Raw genomic sequence first — 22,215 nt, forward strand, 5'->3', positions numbered from 1 at the left:
GTCACGTTTTCTCTTTAAGCTATGTTAGATTTGCCAATCAATCATTCTGTACAGAAATCTAAAGAGTGTACAGGTGTCCACCAGTATCACTAACCTCCTTAGTATTATTCTATCACTGTCCCCTATGCTCATTGTTTCCTGTGGGAACTTTCAAGGAAGTTCCTGCATTGTGAATCTGCACAATGTCTCTTCCTCCCCTCTCCAATTAGGAGTACACACTGGATGTCAGTATGTTGCCACTCCCAAACTCCCACCTGAAATGATCTTTCCAGGGACAGATCATTAAAATATGTACTTAAATGTACACTTATGTCTAATCTCTCTCTGACGTTTACTTTTTTCTGACACCTAACCTTAACCTTATAATCCTAAGAGCTAAAACTAACTTGTTCCTGCCCTACCCAGTAACCCCAAACCTCCTATTCCATTGCTAACACTTACCACTTTCCCAAGCCTGTATGTTCTTTTGATAGTGGCATGTTTCTCCTGTGGTTGTTTAATTTTACAACTGATATGCCTCACTGTTAACTGCAGTTGAAACACACTAGTTGAAACTTGGCCAAGGCAGCCGATGATTACCACCTTTGCCAAGAATCTAGCCTGTGTACAAATCTCTCCAGTGTCTCAACCGGTGCTTTGTCCTTCCCACTTACCCCGGCACACACCTGACATCACCCTTGCACTGCTCTGTCAGTCCTCTGCCCCTCACCTATATAGCAACATAACACGTCACTAGCCTATATTATTATTATTATTTTTATTATTGATTTATAAAGCGCCAACATATTCCGTGGTGCTGTACAAAGTAAGAAACGAACATGGGGTACATAATACAGACAATAGTGTACACCAATATACAAGATACATAATTAGTGACAAAATGCAAAAATGATACAAAATACAGAATTGGTAATGACAGTGATAAAAGTAACATGATAAATAAAAAATATAATAATTTTCAAGACACAAAAGGTGGGGACAGGCCTGCCCTTGCAAGCTTACAATCTCGGCTAGGCTAGTGATGCGTCTGTACAGTGTTGGCACTGCAATGTTGCATGAAGGATTGGATCCCGATCCCTGCCAGATAACATGCCTCTTTAATTTGGCACCATCATAAACAACTGTTGCCAATAACTTCTATTAACAACCAACACGGTATCAGATATATTCATGCCTGTAGTTAAACACTTACAGTTGAAAACCTGTTGTTGTCCCATCTTTATAATGGTGCACCAGGTTTCTCAGCATGTTATGATATTCCACCATATACAGTATGTATATATTTTAATGTGTATTGTTACTTTACTGGGTTATTTTACTTATGAGTTTTTTTTGTCTGGACGCTATGCATTGAATTTTGTTTTGTTCATTTTCCTATATGATTAAAGTATTTATTTTGTAATTATATTTTTTAATGGTTCTAGGAGGAAAATATAGGATTATATACCTGCTTAGTTTCAAACAGCGCTGGAGATACTAAAAAAGAATTTGCTATAAATGTTCACAGTAAGTTAAGCTAAGCTCTTTGAAGACTGTTTATACAACTGACACCAACCTGTCACCAAATCTGATCCCAAATGCAAAACAAGATGAGATGCTGACCCAGATCTTTTAGCTCCATATACAGTCTGGTGGAACACTGGAGGCCCTATTCTGAGATCAGAGGCAGGATTGACTCGGTTGCCCCAGCTCTTTCGATAATTGAATAACGTGTATATCTTTTCCCCTTCTATAGCCTCTTATTTCATTCAGCAATAAAGAGATGGGTAGGACTCCACATTTATTCAATTTCTCTCAATACTAAATACAGACAGTTCGAATCTTGAAGTGCCACACTTAGTGCCACACAGTAACATTGAACACACTACACTAATACATTTTTGCACTTAACAAAATGCACAAACAATACTAGTCACTTTTAAATCTTTTTCAGAGACACCGATCCAACAATACACACTTAAATTAATAAACAGGTTGACATTTATCCATCCATGAAAACGACAAAATTTATGATCAAATACAGATATGCACATGCGTCCAATTTAGACACAAAGGATAGTGACATTCACCTTCTCCCCATAAAAAGTTCATGGAGAGAGCTATGGTTTAGTCTAGAGGAGCAGTATCATCACACCCAAAAGCCTTGCTTGTGAGTTGAGGAGGAGCAGTGTCCCTAAACAAAGAGGTAAAGTTATGGGGAGAAGGGAGTCAAGGAAAGCAGTACCTGGACATACGTTTTAAGTGGTTCCGCTGATCTGCACTATACCTTGCTTTTACTTTTTCTCAATGTTTGTCTTGTAATGCTCACAAAAGGTACATGCAGGTGAGTACAGTCATACAACAATCAATTCAATAACCCTTCACCAATCAGTTACTTTTTCCCAAAACACTTACTACAAAATAACACTATTTCTAAGTCTCCCCACAAAATATGTATTAAGTCCGATTAGGGTACAAATATCAATTTAATACTCTGTATAGCACACAACTGATAAGATCTAGAGTGCATGCAATTCATACAAAATATTACTTCACCCATTACTAGATATAGCAAATTTGTCCCTGTTATATGCAATTAACTTACAATTTTAAGTCTGTTTGCATGATAATCTGAGCCTATTATTATTTTCAGTGCTTCCAAGCATTGCAGGAATCAATGGAATCCATAACATCACTTCATTAAGAAATAAGACAGTTACTTTGGAATGTAAATCAGATGCCCTCCCTGCCCCACAAATTTCATGGCTGAAGGATAACAAACTGTTGCTGGTAAAGTTTTTTATTCAACCTTAAATACATACACATTTATTACAGACATCTAAATGTATTATGAAATATTGATTTTATTTTTGTGGTTTGGTATGGAATTTTGTAACAAATGTCCAATGTCTTTCTTTTTGTATGTAACCAGTATTGTGAGATTTTCATTGTTGTATTTACTTTCTTTGAGAATGATTAAATAATTTATCGGGCGGCCAAATTTCTGCTTTGGGCGCCCAATAGCCGATATTTGTGTTGGTATGTGGCGACCAAATCGTCCAGTAGCTGCATGTGCCTACATTGCTTCCAAATTTTCACTTACTTGTGTTGTCTTCAGTGATGCAAATATTTCCAAGCCCATGCAGAATTACACCAATTTTTATGTACATTAACCACTTCAGCCTACAGTGTCGTTTCACCTTATGCATCCGAGCAACGTTCACCTCCCATTCATTCACCAATAACTTTATCACTACTTATCACAATTAATTGATCTATATCTTGTTTTTTCCTCCACCAATTAGGCTTTCTTTGTGTGGTACATTTTGCTAAGAATTATTATTTTTTTCTAAATGCATTTTGACGAGAATATTAAGAAAAAAATTTAAAAAATACATTATTTCTCAGTTTTCAGCCATTATAGCTTTAAAATACTACATGCTATCATAATTAAAACCCACATATTTTATTTGCCCATTTGTCCCAGTTGTTACACTATTTAAATTATGTCCCTATCACAATGTATGGCACCAATATTTTATTTGGAAATAAAGGTGCATTTTTTTTATTTGCATCCATCACTATTTACAATCTTATAATTTAAAAAAGTATAGTAATACACTTGCTTGACTTGCATATTAAAAAAGATGAGACCCTTAGGTAACTATTTATGTTTTTTTTATTGTAATTTTTTTTTTTTTATTAAAAAATTTATTTGGGTTTTTTCAGAGTGGAGATTTAAACAGGGGATTTTAAATGCAATTTATTGTGTATATTTAAAAAAAATATATGTAGATGTAGTTTTACTATATGGCCACAAGATGGCCACAGTAACTTTTTGATTCTCCGTCCTGCAAGCGAGAGCTCTCGCTTGCTGGAACAGAAGGGGTGACGTGGGACACAGAAAAATTGCGGCTTTCCGGAGAAAGCCGTCGGTTTTTCTTAGGGGAACGCAGATCAATGAATGGGATCTGTATTCCCATTCATTGATCTCGGGGGCAGCCAAAGGCGGCAGGAGGGTCCCCAGGGGCGCGCACGGGATCGCGCAGCTGTGCAGTCCATCTGGATGGATATATCCGTCCAAATAGACCGAAGTGTTTAAAGCAGCTTGAAAATAGGTCAGGTGAATCCCATCCAGTGGTGTATTTAGGGAAAATACTGACATTTTGAACACTCCCCCCGCCACACACACACACACACACACACACACACACACACACACACACACACACACACACACACACACACACACACACACACACACACTTGACAATCAAGTCTTGGTAAGGTGGGGGAAAACTGCAGCCACCACTATTTTTTCTCTATGATTTGAATGCAACCTATTGATTTTAATAGACTGCGACTCTACATCTGAAATCACATGCAGAAATGTCCGTGATTTAGGGCTATTGGAAATAGGCCCTTTAACACTCACCACGGGCATGGGGTGGGAGAGACACATACACTTGGGGGAATAGCCCAGGTGAGGCACTTGTTTCTCTGTGCACTAAATTTGCCATGACTTCAGCACATCTGAAAGCAACAATCTTGCACCATGAGAATAGGTTTCATCTGGTACCCAAATCTCTGCCCCTAATAGCATGTCTTTGAAACAGTCAGAACAGAAGGAGCCACAGAACCGCAACCTCTACATCACTAAGGGCAGGCATAGCGCCCGTAGCAAGGGCTAGGCCTGCCACACCTGTAGATACATGCCTGATCCCACCTCACCTTCATTCGATTGACCATTTTGAAGCTGAATAAAATGCATGATTCTTGCATTTACTCAGAATTCTTTGCTATGTTTGATCATGTTAGAAGAGTGTCTAATAATGTGAGGAGGGAGGGAAAGGTATGAGTTCTGGAGAATAGCAGCTGCTCTAGAAAAGTTCTGATGGTGTATGTTTTTTATGTGGTTGAAAATATAGGTTGGCAGCAGAAGGTAAAACATATACATTGTAACATACTATTCTTCCTTGTGACTTTCTCTTATGTTTGCCCCTATTTTTGACAGTGTTAAGAGTTCTGGGTCACCATGAGTTATCTGTAGTAACTTGTGATTACGACCGGTTGATTCGATCAAATCGATCGATCGATTAGAAATCGATTTTCAATCGAACGATTTGTGGCCGATTTCGATCGATTTGATCTATCTAACAGGTTGGAAGGTCTAGGTCGATCTGCTGGCCCATATAGTTGCATTGGATCTAATGGTGCAGTAATGCCTTTAGATCAATTTACAATAGATTTCCAATAGATTTCATCCTGAAATCTATTGGAAATCTGTTCCTAGTGTGTGGCACACATCAGATAGATTTCTGTCGGATTCGACCTGACAGGCATCTGACAGAAATCTATCTGATGGTCGAATCTGCTGCAAATCTATAAGTGTATGGCCACCTTTAGTTTTTTTTGTTTTTTTATAGTTTATTTTCTTAGTGTTATACTTTTAGCTATAAACTGAACAGCAGTCTTTAACTTTTAATTTATTTATGTGTCAATGTATTTCCATCTCCTTAGCCAAGTGTCAGAGTGTATGTTGAATCTGATGGACGATTCCTGCATATAGACAATGCAGAGTTGGAGGATGCTGGGCGCTACACCTGTATTGCTAGTAACATTGCTGGAAAAACCACCAGAGAATTTTCGCTAAATATATATGGTAATACTTGTGCTTTGGTATAGTATCTTTCAGCAGAATGTTGTTTTATTTGTATAGCTATTTAGTAATTAAAATTATACTTTTGGTTTGAATAGTTCCTCCATCAATAAAACAGGGGCCTAACTTAGTGGCTACTTCCATCAACATGCCTGCTGCTTTGGAGTGCTCTGCAACTGGAGTCCCATACCCACGTATTTCCTGGAGAAGGAATGGAGCTTTTCTGCATGAAGACAATGAGAGGTCAGATGTAAATAATGAAAAAAAAAATGAACTTTACTTTCCATATCAAATTGCTACATTAATAGTTATTCTTCTACGTAAAGCTGGCAATAACACATTGAGTGACAGAACTTGCTTATGTCTTGGGGACTTTTAATAAGGCTGCCCAAGAAGTGTAGCAGTGAGTGTACAATCATTAGTGTACAGACAATGCAATAGCCTAGTAGCCTACTGCACATGGACAGTATCTACAAGCTGGTGTCCAGCTGACCTGATTAACATGTACAAATACATTAGAGTGCAGTACAAAAGCATGGCAGATGAGCTTTTTTGTTCCTAGGCGTGTACACAGGACAAGGGGACATGATCTGCACATGGAGGAAAATAGGTTTTACCATCTATTTAGGAAGGGGTTCTTTACAATAAGTGCCCATTCACACTAGAGCGTTTTGCCGCGATTACGGTAAAACGCTCAAACACTAGCGCTTTTTAAAAAGCGCTAGTGTAATAAAACTCTATGGGCCCATTCTTACTCGGGCGATTTGTGCTAATCGCCGCAAATCGCCCCAAATCGCGAAACACAAACACGCCGCCTGCACCATTTTCAGGCGATTTCCCGGCAATCGCATTTCAGTGCTATTGAAGCAATGAACGCGATTGCGGGAAAAATCGTCACAGTGTTAAGTGATTTTTCCACTGAAAAATCACTCCCGCAAAACGCTGGCAAAAATCGTCAGCGTTTTGCATTTCTAAGTGTGAATGGGCCCTGAGAGTAGTTAATATCTTGAATATTTTACCACAGGAAGTAGTTATGGCAAATTCTATAGCAGGCCTGGATTCTTTCCTTGCATTAACCATTTGAGGACCACAGGTTTATACCCCCCTGGTGAACAGGTGATTTTTTACAATTCAGCACTTCGCCACTTTAACGGTTTGCTCATTTATACAACTTACCTCCCAGATGAATTTTACCTCCTTTTCTTGCCACTAATGGAGGATTTTTTGGGTGGTCTCTGATTGCTGCTGCGATTTTTATTTTTTAAAAATGAATTTTTTAAGATTTTTTAAAATAAAAATTCCCTTTTTTTCCCAATCCCTCTCTCTCCCCTAAATTGGCCCTGACTGCGAGATCACTATGAGAGGGATTACATTGTGAGCAACTCCTGGGGACAGTTAAGTGACAGGACTGTCCCCTGTACAGTGCTGTACTAGATCGCAGTGCTGTACAAATGTTGTTGTTGGTTTTCTAACAGCCTGCCAGCTCCGATCGTGGCTGGCAGGCTGATCACAGATCCCCGCTGTGTAACTTAGCAGGGAACATGCACATATGCGTGTGTGCATTCCCTGCTGAACCCCGCCACCAGGACTTGACACCAATCGGCATTAGGTGGTCCTGGCAGCTCCTGGCAGCTCCCATCCACGTTAGGCGGTCGGAAGGAAGTTAAAGGACATCCACGGCTAAAATTACTAGGTAATTCCCAGCAGAGTTGATCCATGGATTTTATCTGACTGCCACCTGGAGTCAGCTTTTTGCCTTCACCTGGATCAACTGGGATATGTACAGGACATAAGGGTACCTAATTTTTCCTGATTTTTATTATTATTATTTAACTTGATGGGTGGATGTCTTTTTTAAATCAACTAACTACAGTATGTAACAATGAAATTTATAGATTAAAATTACTATGTTTCAGACTATTACCAAAGGCCCATTAATCATACAATCTGGATTGTATCAAATTACCAAATCTATGTAATAGGAGGGACTACCTAAAGTTTCCATAAAAAAACAAAATATTTACTTAGTTTACCCTTCTACTTCATAGATTTGGTTGATTACACAATTGATGGGCAACTTATGTCTCTAATGAAATGTATGGATGTGAAGAGAATTTTTATTATCGTGTACTATATGTTGGCTGTTTCAAAAATTCAGTGCCAAGTAGGGAACATTGTCATGAATTTAAAGGTCAACTAAAATGAGAGGCATATGGAGGCTGCCACATTTATTTCCTTTTAAGCAATTCCAGTTACCTGGCAGCCCTGCTGATCTATTTGGTGGCAGTAGTGTCTGAATAACACCAGAAACAAGCATGTAGCTAATCTTATCAGATCTGACAAAATGGCTAAAAGTATGAGACCTGGAACCCACTAAAGCGTTTTTTGGTTGAGCATTTAAGGATCATTATCAATCGCTAGCGATTTCCATAAATGCTCTGCCAATGTAAATGGATGGGACAGATTGCACAAGAGTGATTGTGATTAAGGAAATCGCAATCACAGGACATGCAGCATTTTGGGAGCGTTTCCATTCTACTAAATTGTATAAGAGTAGGGAAATTGATCCCAAAATTGCTTGCACAACACTATCACAAATCGCTATTGATTACGATAGCACGTTGCACTTTCTAGTGAGTTGCCGGCCTTAGAGGCAGAAGTACAGCAGGATAGCCAGGCTACTGTTATTGCTTAAAAGGAAATAAATATGGCAGCCTCCATATAACTCTCGCTTCAGTTGTTCTTTAAGATTTATGAAGGCCATGGCTTTTTTCTTCCCTTCCCTTCATCTGCAATGAAGGGTCAAATCATGTAGAAAAAGATAAACAGTTTTGTAGACATTTAAAATGAGCTTAAAGAGAACCCGAGGTGGGATTGAATTATGTTAGTGGGGCACAGAGGCTGGTTGTGCACACTAACACCAGCCTCTGTTGCCCCATGGTGCGCCTCCAGGACCCCCGTGCCCGCTGCTATACCCCCCGCAGTGCTGGCGACACACAGCGTGTCGCCAGCACAATGTTTACCTATGCGCTGTCTGTCAGCGCCGCTCCCCCGCCTCCTCCGCATCAGCGCTACCCGCCCGTGTCCCTTCCCTCCCGCTGATTGGAGGGAAGTGACGCGGGCGGGTAGCGCCAATGCGGAGGAGCGCCGCTGACAGACAGCGCATAGGTAAACATTGAGCTGGTAACACACTGTGTGTCGCCAGCACTGCGGGGGGTATAGCGGCGAGCACGGGGTCCTGGAGGCACACCATGGAGCAAAAGAGGCTGGTGTTAGTGTGCACAACCAGCCTCTGTGCCCCATTAGCATAATTAAATCCCACCTTGGGTTCTCTTTAAGTTGGTAGCAGCAAGTATATTACAGCAGTCCTCATAATTCTAATAGACTGCCATCTTTTGCTGCTTTTCCTTGCAAACATGCTTCCAATATATCTCCATGTGCCAAAAATATAAAAACAGCTTTATTTTATAACTTCCATATCCCTATCTAATATTACTTACATGTAGGTTTAACAATGGACTTTTAAGTGCATCTGCGGTTTAAACGTATAATATAATATAAGCATACTGCAATCAAGGCTTTTAATAAAGATGGGAGTCCTAGAGAAGAACCTTGAAGTCTTGGGTCCAAGTTTTCACTTTACTTGATTTCACGTTTGCAACACATAACATAAAAGTGTATAGAATACTAAATTCTGTGATTAGTTATAAAATAATAAACTCAATGGAGAGAGGATGGGATAGTTTCAGCAGGAAAGTGTAGGTGTTAGAGTGTCATGGTTGATATCAAATGAAGTCTAAAGGCTTATGGTTTACAACATGTGCAGAACCTTTAGTGGACCTTGTTCCAGTTCATCAGACTGATCAGTACTGGGTTGTTTTACCAAAGTAAAATAATTCCCGTTCCTGTGCCTATCTGATCCACCAGTCTGCCAGTCTGGTCTCTACATACAGATGTAAACCCTGGGTTAGGAATACTGAACCAATCCTTGATGCTTCTGTCATTTTACTATCATTGTGATATCGTACAAACCTTTTTCATAATTATTTATTCCACTCTTTGTAAGATATTTACCTTTATATGCAGTAACAACAGCTAAAAGTGGTTAATATTTTCTTTCCAATAACCATAGTATGGAACAGTGAGTGTATGGCATGAACACAAGTGAAGTAAGTGCTTTCTAATGGATATCTGGTTGCATTACAGGTATGCTGTTGTGGAATCTGGCTCACTGTATTTTCCATCAGCAGATATCGCAGACTCTGGACAGTACATATGTCTGGCAACTAATGCAGCTGGATCCAGCCAGAAGCAGGTGGAGCTTTTAGTTTATGGTATGTATAGTTTGGATTGGGATGGATTTGCTTAATTTCAAAAGTAAATTGTTTATTGAGAGGGGAATAAATTTCAACTTATCAATATTATATAAATCTCTCTATTAAATGTATTTATTTCTGTGCCTGAAAGGCTTTGGGCAGCTAAGGATAGCTCAACAAAATGTGGAGCTAGTGTTAGATTCAGTTGCTGGGCTATGCGCTAAAGTGGCCAGCCCTGCTGTGTTGGGAGGATTTCTGTGCAATCCAGAGCTGGCTGTAAGACAGCCACGCTGTAATGCGCCGCTGAGCAAGCAGGAGGCAGTGCCCTGTGACCCGGCCACACGCACATACTGCAGACACGCAGTGCTAGGGTTTAAATACCTAGAAGTGTGGCTTGAAATCTTGACAGAGCCTTGGAAGAAGTGCCCACCCATGCAAAATGGCCATCAGGCTCATCTCTGTGCCTTGCACCTCTAAGGACCTGTTTCCACTAGTGACACACGCGTCTGCAAGATGCGCGGCATCACTTCCTGGTGTGCGGATACTGAGATGAATCCCATCAGCCGTGCCATGGCACGGCTATGGAATTTACAGTCTCCTGCACCATTTTGGTAGGCAATGTTGGCCGGCGGCGTCATTGCACCCTATGGCAGAGTTTACCCGCACGATTTGCCAGCGGGGAAACTCTGTGGATTCGGCACGGAAACCGCGCTAGTAGAAACAGGCCCTCAGGCCTTTTTTCCATTTATGCGCTTCTGTCTGCTTCTGTTCACATTTTATCGGCACATTAATGTTACAGATTGATACATGTTGCTGAAAAGCGGACAGAAGCGCACAGATGGAAACAAGGCCAACCCTGTTACTATCAGTATGTTTTGTGAACATGTTTGCCCGATATATAACTAAAAAGACTGTTTTTTTACTTTTCTGTTGTTCCATATCAATGTGTACAAGACAAGACAAATAACATTTACAGTGGTGTGAAAAACTATTTGCCCCCTTCCTGATTTCTTATTCCTTTGCATGTTTGTCACACTTAAATGTTTCTGCTCATCAAAAACCGTTAACTATTAGTCAAAGATAACATAATTGAACACAAAATGCAGTTTTAAATGATGGTTTTTATTATTTAGTGAGAAAAAAAACTCAAAACCTACATGGCCCTGTGTGAAAAAGAAATTGCCCCCTGAACCGAATAACTGGTTGGGCCACCCTTAGCAGCAATAACTGCAATCAAGCGTTTGCGATAACTTGCAACAAGTCTTTTACAGCGCTCTGGAGGAATTTTGGCCCACTCATCTTTGCAGAATTGTTGTAATTCAGCTTTATTTGAGGGCTTTCTAGCATGAACCGCCTTTTTAAGGTCATGCCACAACATCTCAATAGGATTCAGGTCAGGGCTTTGACTAGGCCACTCCAAAGTCTTCATTTTGTTTCTCTTCAGCCATTCAGAGGTGGATTTGCTGGTGTCTTTTGGGTCATTGTCCTGCTGCAGCACCCAAGATCGCTTCAGTTTGAGTTGACGAACAGATGGCCTTCAGGATTTTTTGGTAGACAGTAGAATTCACGGTTCCATTTATCACAGCAAGCCTTCCAGGTCCTGAAGCAGCAAAACAACCCCAGACCATCACACTACCACCACCATATTTTACTGTTGGTATGATGTTCTTTTGCTGAAATGCTGTGTTACTTCTACGACAGATTTAACAGGACACGCACCTTCCAAAAAGTTCAACTTTTTTCTCGGTGGTCGACAAGGTATTTTCCCACAAGTCTTGGCAATCATTGACATGTTTTTTTAGCAGAATTGAGACGAGCCTTAATGTTCTTTTTGTTTAAATGGGGTTTGCGCCTTGGATATCTGCCATGCAGGCCGTTTTTGCCCAGTCTCTTTCTTATGGTGGAGTTGTGAACACTGACCTTAATTGAGGCAAGTAAGGCCTGCAGTTCTTTAGATGTTGTCCTGAGGTCTTTTGTGGCCTCTCAGATGAGTTTTTTCTGCGCTCTTGGGGTAATTTTGGTCGGCCAGCCACTCCTGGGAAGGTTCATCACTGTTCTATGTTTTTGCCATTTGTGGATAATGGCTCTCACTGTGGTTCGCTGGAGTCCCAAAGCTTTAGAAATGGCTTTATAACCTTTACCAGACTGATGGATCTCAATTACAGTACTTTTGTTCTCATTTGTTCCTGAATTTCTTTGGATCTTGCCTTGATGTCTAGCTTTTGAGGTGCTTTTGGTCTACTTCTCTGTGTCAGATAGCTCCTATTTAAGTGATTTCTTGATTGAAACAGGTGTGGCAGTAATCAGGCCTGGGGGTGACTACAGAAATTGAACTCAGGTGTGATAAACCACAGTTAAGTTCTTTTTTAACAAGGGGGGCAATCACTTTTTCACACAGGGCCATGTAGGTTTTGAGTTTTTTTCCCTCACTAAATAATAAAAACCATAATTTAAAACTGCATTTTGTGTTCAATTATGTTAGCTTTGACTAATAGTTAACGGTTTTTGATGAGCAGAAACATTTAAGTGTGACAAACATGCAAAAGAATAAGAAATCAGGAAGGGGGCAAATAGTTTTTCACACCACTGTATATCACGCTTTTCTCCTGGCGGACTCAAAGCGCCAGAGCTGCAGCCATTAGGACGCGCTCTATAGGCAGTAGCAGTGTTAGGGAGACTTGCCTAAGGTCTCCTACTGAATTGGTACTGGCTTACTGAACAGGCAGAGCCGAGATCCGAACCCTGGTCTCCTGCATCAGAGGCAGAGCCCTTAACCATTACACCTTCCAGCCATTACATGTGCCTCCAATTTACAGCCCATTTCATTTTCCTCATTTGCAGATGTGCCCCATAACAATGTATATCATTGTATGCATATGAAATCCACAGATCATTAGTAAAACAGTCATTTGTTATTTACCTTTAGATTTTGAAGAAATGTTTTGCTTATCTTGTGATTTTGCTCATATTAAGTGACTAGAACACTGAAGTATAGTTTAGCAATATTAGGAATCGTGAAGGTGGGATAATAAAAAAGGGAACACCTATAGGTGGAAGAAAATAAGATTAAAACATAAAAAAAACGAATGAAATTTATGGATAAATGTTTAAAATGGTCGGATCACCTCAACTGGTCATATCCATAACTCACTATATAGTATAGTTTAGAATAGTCAAATATTTTGCCACACATATAAGCTGACCTGTAAACTCAGGATTTTGAAGGAATTGTTCATTAATAAAGCATGATTGCTGACGGTCTGTTGCCCTTACCCAAATGACTAGCCTAATTTGCTGATACTTTATAAAATTGAATAAATATACAATTGAATATTTTTTTAATTAGACTATCATTATATATTTACAGATCCTCCACTTATTAATCCTGGTTTACAAAATATTACTACAATGGTAAATCACCAGGCAACACTGACCTGTGAAGTGACAGGCACTCCCAAACCAAGAGTAGAATGGAAGAAAAATGGCCAACTAATTAACCCAGATTTGGATCAGAATATGTACAGGTATGGTGCTGATATGTAAAGAATGATTAAGTAATTACATATAAGGGAAATTACAAAACTATGTTGCTGGACATAACAAAATAACTTATGAAATTACTTGAAACTCAACCCAGCTCAAATCAAAACTTTTTTTTTCGATTGGACAGAATGAAAATATGTTAAACCCTCTATTGTTTGGTTCAATTAATCTGGGTCCCCAGGTGATATGCTATGACCTCCCCGTAGCTGGTCCCCGAAACAGATAAATTATGCAGTGGTTTTTGGCACTGCAGCTGAAGACTTGGATAATTGGGGTATCTCATTGACCATCAAGGATGCAACTGCTAACAACTGAGGTAGCAAAATAATCAAAACTAATACTGTATAAAGAACTCAAAGTAATCTCTGGAAATGTTAGCTGTGTGGTTTGGCAATAAAACTGTCATGCAGTCCTCCTGACTCTAGATTGGATGTGCTGGTATTTCTAATGTTATATTTTTTTGGGAGCTGCCATCTTTTTAATCAGGTGAGTTAACCATTCTGGTCTGTGTGTATTTTATAAGGAACAAATCATTTTTAAAACTAAAAACAATAAATGGCTATCAGTTCTGTCTAACGTGCATTTTGATCATGTTGATGGTTACAGTTAAAATAAGTGGAAGATTGTTGATGAATATAAACCATGCTTACTTGGACTTACAGTATATACACTGTGCAGCAGATGGCAGTATTGGCTATGTAATTTCTTCAAAGCATTCTGGTCATTTGTGATAATGAATGATGGCTCTTGTACATGGGCACTTTTAATGTATAAGTAGCATACATTGTGATATCTTAAACATTAGCTATATAGTAGTTGAAAGAAAAAACTAAATGACTCTTATTTTTGTAGATTTTATTCTTTAGGATCTCTCATCATCATTTCTCCATCCGTTGATGACACTGGCCTGTATGTGTGTTCTGCTACAAATGATGCAGGCCATGATGAAACTGCAGTTTATCTTTCAGTATTAGGTAATGACAAATGTATAACTTATGCTTTGGTATTTTGCTATTTTACTGTTAAAGTGTATATTGTAGAGAAACTGAGAGATTATGAAGTCTGCCCTTGCTGACTTCAACCCAAGAAAATGCAGAATTTTTGTCTGTCATGCTGATACTCTGCTTAATACCTTCTCAGTCATTGGCCTAGTACTGTTCAGTTATGTAGATCAGGAGTTCTGACTTGACCTCAGTTAGCTGCACGTTTGCTGCAGAAGCATAACCAAGATGCTATTGAATTTAAAGAGAAACTCCAGTGAAAATAATTGAATAAAAAAGTGCTTCATCTTTACAATAATTATGTATAAATGATTTAGTCAGTGTTTGCCCATTGTAAAATTGTTCCTCTCCATGATTTACATTCTGACATTTACAACATGGTGACATTTTTACTGCTGGCAGGTGATGTATGTGAAAGGAGATGCTGCTTGCTTTTTTTTGGCAGTTGGACCCAGCTGTAAACAGCTGTTATTTCCCACAATGCAATGAGATTCACAGACAGTAAACTGTCAGGACCATGGTCCTGACATCACACCGTGGAAGGGGTTTCACCACAATATCAGCTATACAGAGCCCCCTGATGATCTGTTTGTGAAAATGAAAAGGTTTATCACATGAAAGGGTCTATCAGCTACTGATTGGGATGAAGTTAAATTCTTGGTCACGGTTTCTCTAGGCTCCGAAGTACAAAAGAATAACGAGCAGTTTTTAAGGTCAGCAATGACTGTTTGCATAATCTCTCAGCAATGGCTTGTGTGCTTCCAGCACAGCCACAGCTAAGTTGCTGGAGAATCCTTTACAGCAGCCATTTAGTATGGGAAGTGCATGCCTACAGCTGCAAGCTTAAAGAGAACCTGTACTGAGTAAAAATATTTACAATAAACACATGATGTAACTTCAAATGAACATTGCATAGTTACCTTACCATCAGTTCCTCTCAGAAGCTCACCATTTTCTTCTGCCAATAATCCCTTCCAGTTCTGACAATATTTTGTCATATCTGAAATATATCAGTTGATGTCAGTAAACTATCAGTTGCTGTCAGTTATAGCTGAGAGGAAAACTGATGTACCAGGTAATGTCCATGTTTCCCTATGGCTCAAGTGGGCGATGTTACAGTTTAACTGTGTGCTGACCAGAAAGCTGTTATGGGTAATGGCCATTTTCAAAATGGAGGACGGAAAATTCTCTTGATCACAGTGAACAAATAGGACGCGGGACAGGAGAAAGACACTGGGGAGTAGACTACATGGAAGGTAAGTATGACTTGTCTATGTTTATTTTGACTTTTAATTTCCAGTTCAGGTTTTCTTTAAAGAGAGCAGCTGGAAACACTTAGGAAGAGTCAGGTATTCAACTTTTAGCTACAATTAGAATGTACAGAAGCATCATTGCAGTGAGTATAAAAATATCAGTTTGGAAATCTAGAAATAGAATTTACCATTAAAGAGGTTTTTTGTGCGTTTTGTTTTTATGTTTTATGTACAAAGCATGCACAGTTTTGCCTATTGTAATACATTTTTAGGCACAGTTAGATACTATGGGCCTGATGCAAGAAAGGCCTGCAAATTTACAGTGCGCAGGTAGTGCATGGCAATTTTACTGGTACTAACACTAGGGGAGAAGAACTCATTTCTCTATAGGCATTTTGTGCATTTTCAGGGTAATACATGAGTTGCTATGGTAATGTGCAGTTTAACATGTATTACCATAGCAATGCATGCATTATCCCGGTACCGTACTGCATGTGGCAATAATGGTATAACCTGTGCTGCTCCCCTGGTGTTAGTACTGGTAAAATTGTCATGCACTAACTGCACTTGTACTGCCCTTTTGTGCATCAGGCCCTATATCCATAAATGATGTCTACTTAGTAGAGTCCATCTCTCTCTATAAAATTGAGGAAGAATGAAAACCTCTTGGGGATTGTGGTAAACCAATGCTGGGAATACACCATGCATTTTTTAGGCAGATAGATGGTTCGATAGATAATTTCCAACATGTCCAATCTCACTTTTGACTGTTTTACCGCTCAATTTCTGATAGAAGTGAGTGGAAATTGATAAAAAAAAGATAAGAGAATTAAGATGAAAAACGTTTCCAAACACGATCGAAACGCAAATCGACCACAAAAATGCATCGTGTATTCCCAGCATAAGGTAAAGTAGTGCAGATGTCATAGCAGGAAGCAGAAAATTGATCCCCACCACAGGAGTTTCAGTTACAGTTTCATCACTACAGCAAACAGCAGCTTATTGCATTGTTTTATAACAGGTCTATAGGTTACTAGAGTCCAGAGCTGAGGTTGTTCTAGATGCTTTTTACTGAAAATGTAATTATAAAGTGTATGGCTTGGAGGAAATTCCCACAAAAGTAGAGCAGTGTTGCTGGCAAATTTTTTGTCAAAGTCATTTCCGCATTGAGAATGCTATTTTTAATTTCGAGAAAATTTTAATTTTACCGCGAAAACCGATACCTTTACTGCAAAACATTTTACTACAAAAATGTGAAAAAAACGGTATGTTTCTGCGAAAATTCACGAAAAGTGTGAAAAATAACAAGACTTTTTTTATCACTGCCTCTGACAAAGCAAGGCTAGTCCTTGTGAAACAGCTGTCAGGCGTTTTTCTCTCCCCCCACTGCTGTATGCCACTAACCCAGTCACAATAAAGGGCTTTTACCTGGTGGTGCCCGGCTTCTCTACCTTTTCTGTTTACTACATTGGATCACTATACACGTAGTATGCTGGATGTGAGCCCACCTTCTTTCTTGTTATGGAGGTAGGGGAATGGTGGCTGCTTTTTTCATGAGTGGTGAAGGGGGAGAATAATGGTTATACCTACTACGGGATGGACTCTTATCTGCATGGATATTTTTTATTATTCTTCCCATGTTTTTTATGGGTTACCTCCAGGTATTTCCAGGTAGTTTCCCAACTAGCTGCTGCATACCATTGCCAGGTATTTTCTTTACTGTTTTTCACAATTCTTTTGAATCTATCCAGGCTATTTATGGCTGTATGTATACAAGATGGGGAGACTTCTCCTCACTTTCTTTCTGACAATTCTGATACAATAAATAATTAGAATGGGGCACTGACTACAGTAAATACCCAATAGAACTTACAGCATCCAACCCCCCTGCATAACATGTCATTACATTCACGTTACATACCTGCATTGACTAATTTTGCATTTGTATTTTGTTTCATATTCAGTGCCACCAACCATTGCTGATGAAGTAACCAATATATTTGTAAATAAACTGTCCTCTGCTATAATACCTTGTACTACATACGGTGTTCCACAGCCTACGGTTTATTGGTTTAAGGATGGACTTCGCCTTCCAGCTAAAGGAGGAAGCTACAAGACATTAATCTCTGGTAATTATTTTTTGGTCCCTTTATTGCAAACAGGTAGCATTTTAGGAAATTATTGCAAATAAGGTTATTATTTTTTTATTATTTAAAATATGTTGTATATTTTTGTATAACTTGCTTTTAAAAACCTTTAAAGTTATTTTTTTGGACCTCCAACTTCTTCGGCCACTTTGATTGTTTTGTTTTCTCGTTAATGGCCAACTTCTCCTTGTGTTGATTGCACTCTGGCTCCTTTTACTTGGAAACTTCTTCCTATTTTGCTTGCAGTTTTCACCTTGTTTTAAGAGCATGTGGAGGAGATCCATTGTCTTCAAACTTTTCTGCTCAGCTAGCCACTAGTTCCACCTCTGTTTATTGACTCGGCTAGGGCTTTCTGTGGTCTGACATAGCTAACACTGCTAATTATGTCAGCTGTAACAGTAAATTCAAATAAGCATTTCTGAACTTCATGTTACTCCAGTTACTGGTAATCTATCTGGTAATGACAAAACTACCATGGGGATAGCCCCCCCTCCCCCAACTACTGGGACACCAAACGACCAGGAGAGTCTACTTCTCCCCACATATCGCTAATACACAGGCACAGAGCTGCCCCAAGTAGCTGCCACACAGACAGAGCCAAGGAATTGAGAAGAGAGGCTATTTCACTACACCAGTACCATTCATTATATACTGTAGTGCATGGGGAGCGTTATAATGGCTGTTTTTATTATGGGGGTGGGAAGAAGTGACGACCACATTTTGTTATGAGAGAGTAGGGGAGGTATGTTGATCACACTTGTTGTGGGGGAGATATGCTGGGCATACTTTTTATAGGGAGAATTGTGGCTATACCTACTATTGGATGGACTCTTATCTGCATGCAGTTTCTATGTTTGTCATATATTTTGTTGGTTTCCTCCAGGTACTCTGTTTTCCTCCCATATCCCAAAAACATAACAGTAAGTTGTTTACCCTCCAAAATTGGTTGTAGACTATGGTATGGAAAATATACTGTGACTATTGTAGGTATTAGATTGTGAGTTTCTCTGAAGAACAGTTAGTGATTTGACGCAATAGGGGAGAAAATGAAATGGTCGCGCATCTAACCAAGATGCACCCGATAGACACTTACTGCATGTGCTCATAGCAGTGGAACAGGTGCACTAAGAAAATAAAGCAGAGGGACACCAAGAGCCCCAATAGTGTAATTCGTCTTGGGGGCAACAAAATAAATGAGAAGTTAAATTTATACTTACAAACCAGGGTTACCAATAGGCAACCACTGTATAGGCAGGTAGGGAGAACAAACCCCACTCAGGAATAAAAAGTCGCTCTCCGTAGACAGGAAAATAGGGTAACAACCCTCCACCCAGGGTGGACTCAATGTAGTGTACAAGATACAGAGGCGCCAAAAGAATAAAAATAAAAGGTAATTAAATGAACTTAAAAAACCAACTGGTTAAACAGAGGAGGCAGCGGTGGTCTTACCCCCTCCAAACAGACACAGGCAAGGACTGCGATTCAGACAGTCAACAATTTATTCGGAACTCCAAAAAACAATGCAACGCGTTTCACGGGCCATTCATCCCGCTTCCTCAGGCAAAATACAGTAGGAGTCACAGCATCTGTATTATATCAGCGAGCTCGGCGCCTCTGGGCCCGTGAAACGCGTTGCATTGTTTTTTGGAGTTCCGAATAAATTGTTGACTGTTTTTTTAAGTTCATTTAATTACCTTTTATTCTTTTGGCGCCTCTGTATCTTGTACACTAGGTGCACTAAGAAGGAGAAAGGGGTGTGGCGTGGGTGGCGCCCCAGGAACTTAGGAAGTTAGTGATTTGACTTTTTACTTTATAAAGCACATCAGAAGATTTCAGAATTGTATAAATATACACTGGGCCAGCCTTTGCCCTGAGCTCAGGGTGCCACATTGTTCCTTTCTGAAGGGGTGCAGGAAGTGCTGCAAAGCTCCACCTCCAGATCTATGCAAAAACTTGTGTTGCTAAGCTCTGCCTCCAAACTGCCATTAAGCTCTGCCCCACAGGCATATGCCCGAGTGCAGCTTGCTGTGGATCCTGGAGAGGTGAAATAATTCACCCTTTCACCGTGCACTGGTAGGCCCTCTCTCATATACTTGCGGGCTCTCTAGATACCTATCCTGGGCAGCTCTCTGGGAACCTACATGGGGGTCTCTCTGGCTACCTATGGGGGGGGGGGTCTACGGCAACTTATATGGGAGCTCTCTGGGTTCCTCTCCTGTGAAGGCTCTCTGACTACCTTTGGGGGGGGGGCTCTCTGGCTACCTATCCTGGAGGGTTCCCTGGCTACCTATGCTGGGGAGCTCTCTGGCTGCCTATATGGGGGCCTCTCTGGCTATCTATACTGGATGGAGGGCTCTGCATAACTACATGGGGGGATTTTCTAGCTATCTATATGGGGGCTGTCTGGCTACCTATAGGGGGTGCTCTCTGGCTACCTATAGTGGGGGACCCTGTGACTACCTATACTGAGGTGGCTCCTCTGGCTACCTATTCTGGGAAGCTCTCTGGCTACATATACCGGGTGGTGCTTGGTGGCTGTCTAATACGGGGGCTCCCTGGCTACCTATACTGGAGGCACCCTCTTTCCACCTCCCTAATACTGGGGGGCCTCTATTACCTCCTATACTAAGGGTATTATGGATACCTACAGTGGCGCACGGAGGGGGTTGTTCTGAGTGTCTAGAACACCCCCCTGCACCGGGACCGGAAGTGGGGCTGCCGCATGGCCCGGCCGGCTGGGGAGAGAAGACAGAAGAAAATGATGGAGGCGCCAGCCGCGCTAATAAGGGATGCGGGAGCCGGCTTTATTCCTCGCTCCCTCCCTCCCTCCCTCCCTCTGAATGCCCCTCACCTGCGGTGAATGTGTGCCCGGCTCCCCCATGAGTGTGTGCGCAGCGGAGCGGTAGGTCCTCTTACCGCAGATCAGGCGCACCAGCAACTGGAGTCTCATGCTTCCTGTTTACCATGACGTCACAGGAAGCATGAGACTCCAGTTGCTGGTGCGCCTGATCTGCGGTAAGAGGACCTACCGCTCCGCTGCGCACACACTCATGGGGGAGTCGGCACACATTCACCGCAGGTGGGGGCATTCAGAGGGAGGGAGGGAGCGAGGAATAAAGCCGGTTCCCGCATCCCTTATTAGCGCGGCTGGCGCCTCCATCATTTTATTCTGTCTTCTCCCCCGGGCAATCTTCTCCCCACACAGGGGGCGGGCACCTTCCTTCACCTATCTTATACTGGGGGGCATATACCTATCTAATCTATCCTGGGGGGCATATACCTATCTAATCTATCCTGGGGGGCATATACCTATCTAACCTATACTGGGGGGCATATACCTATCTAATCTATACTGGGGGGCATATACCTATCTAACCTATACTGGGGGCATATACCTATCTAACCTATACTGGGGGGCATATACCTATCTAACCTATACTGGGGGGCATATACCTATCTAACCTATACTGGGGGGCATATACCTATCTAACCTATACTGGGGGCAACTATATGGGCTACCTATACTGGGGGGACCTATAGCTGGCTACCTATACTGCGGGCACCTATACCTGTCTCCACGTTGGGGGCGCATTTTACGCCCTCACCCTGGGTGCAATTTAGCCTAGAAACTGCTAGTATTTGGCTCCACCCACACCATATTTTGGCCACGCCCACACTCCACTTTCAGGAACCCCCCCCCCCCCTTGGAAATCCTGGATTTGCCCCTGACCTATACTGGGGGGCACTCTGGCTAACTTTATTGGGGGAACCCTCTCTTACCACCTAATACTGGGGGTGCCTGCTCTGACTACCTGATACTGTGGGCTTCTCTGGCTAGCTATACTAGGGGGGAGAAACATCTGGCTACATGTACAAAGGGCTACTTCTAATTACCAACTGTAACGATTGGTGTCAGCACGCAGAGAGAATCTGATTATTGGTGATCTGCAGTATCACCAAGAATGCAGATATATACCCGATTATTGATGATCTGCAGAATCACCGACAATCAGATATATTGCTAACCTCTGGACACCTATGGATATGTGAGTGTTTGGTGTAACAGTAATACTTTGAGTGATGTACCTGCATAGCAGGCGATAGACAATATAGAGACACTGCTCTGAGAACACAGGAACCTTCCAGCAGCCTGAGGCTCTCCGAGGGGAGGAGTCAGGCTGGAGACGGGAAGGGCCTAGGAGTAAGTGACACCTAAGATTGATGTAACTATCTGATCTGGAGACTATCTCTTAAAGGGGAGAGATAGCTCTCGAGGTCAGGCACGCCGGGTCGGCAACACACTGACAGATAAAGTAC

The 22,215-nt window shown here is 41.1% G+C and overlaps 1 protein-coding gene across 2 annotated transcripts in view; it reads left to right on the top strand.

The window, feature by feature from the left end:
* Positions 1-22,215, top strand: part of HMCN1 (hemicentin 1) — a 482,637-nt gene that overhangs the window by 319,870 nt on the left and 140,552 nt on the right. For both annotated transcript variants that reach the window (XM_068240141.1, XM_068240142.1), the window contains exons 70-77: positions 1,425-1,506; positions 2,633-2,769; positions 5,500-5,641; positions 5,737-5,881; positions 9,845-9,972; positions 13,322-13,478; positions 14,350-14,471; positions 17,716-17,880. In XM_068240141.1, coding sequence (XP_068096242.1) covers positions 1,425-1,506; positions 2,633-2,769; positions 5,500-5,641; positions 5,737-5,881; positions 9,845-9,972; positions 13,322-13,478; positions 14,350-14,471; positions 17,716-17,880 — 1,078 coding nt within the window. The remainder of the gene's footprint in view (positions 1-1,424; positions 1,507-2,632; positions 2,770-5,499; positions 5,642-5,736; positions 5,882-9,844; positions 9,973-13,321; positions 13,479-14,349; positions 14,472-17,715; positions 17,881-22,215) is intronic.

Source organism: Hyperolius riggenbachi, chromosome 6 (assembly GCF_040937935.1).
Source record: "Hyperolius riggenbachi isolate aHypRig1 chromosome 6, aHypRig1.pri, whole genome shotgun sequence".
NCBI lineage: Eukaryota > Metazoa > Chordata > Amphibia > Anura > Hyperoliidae > Hyperolius > Hyperolius riggenbachi.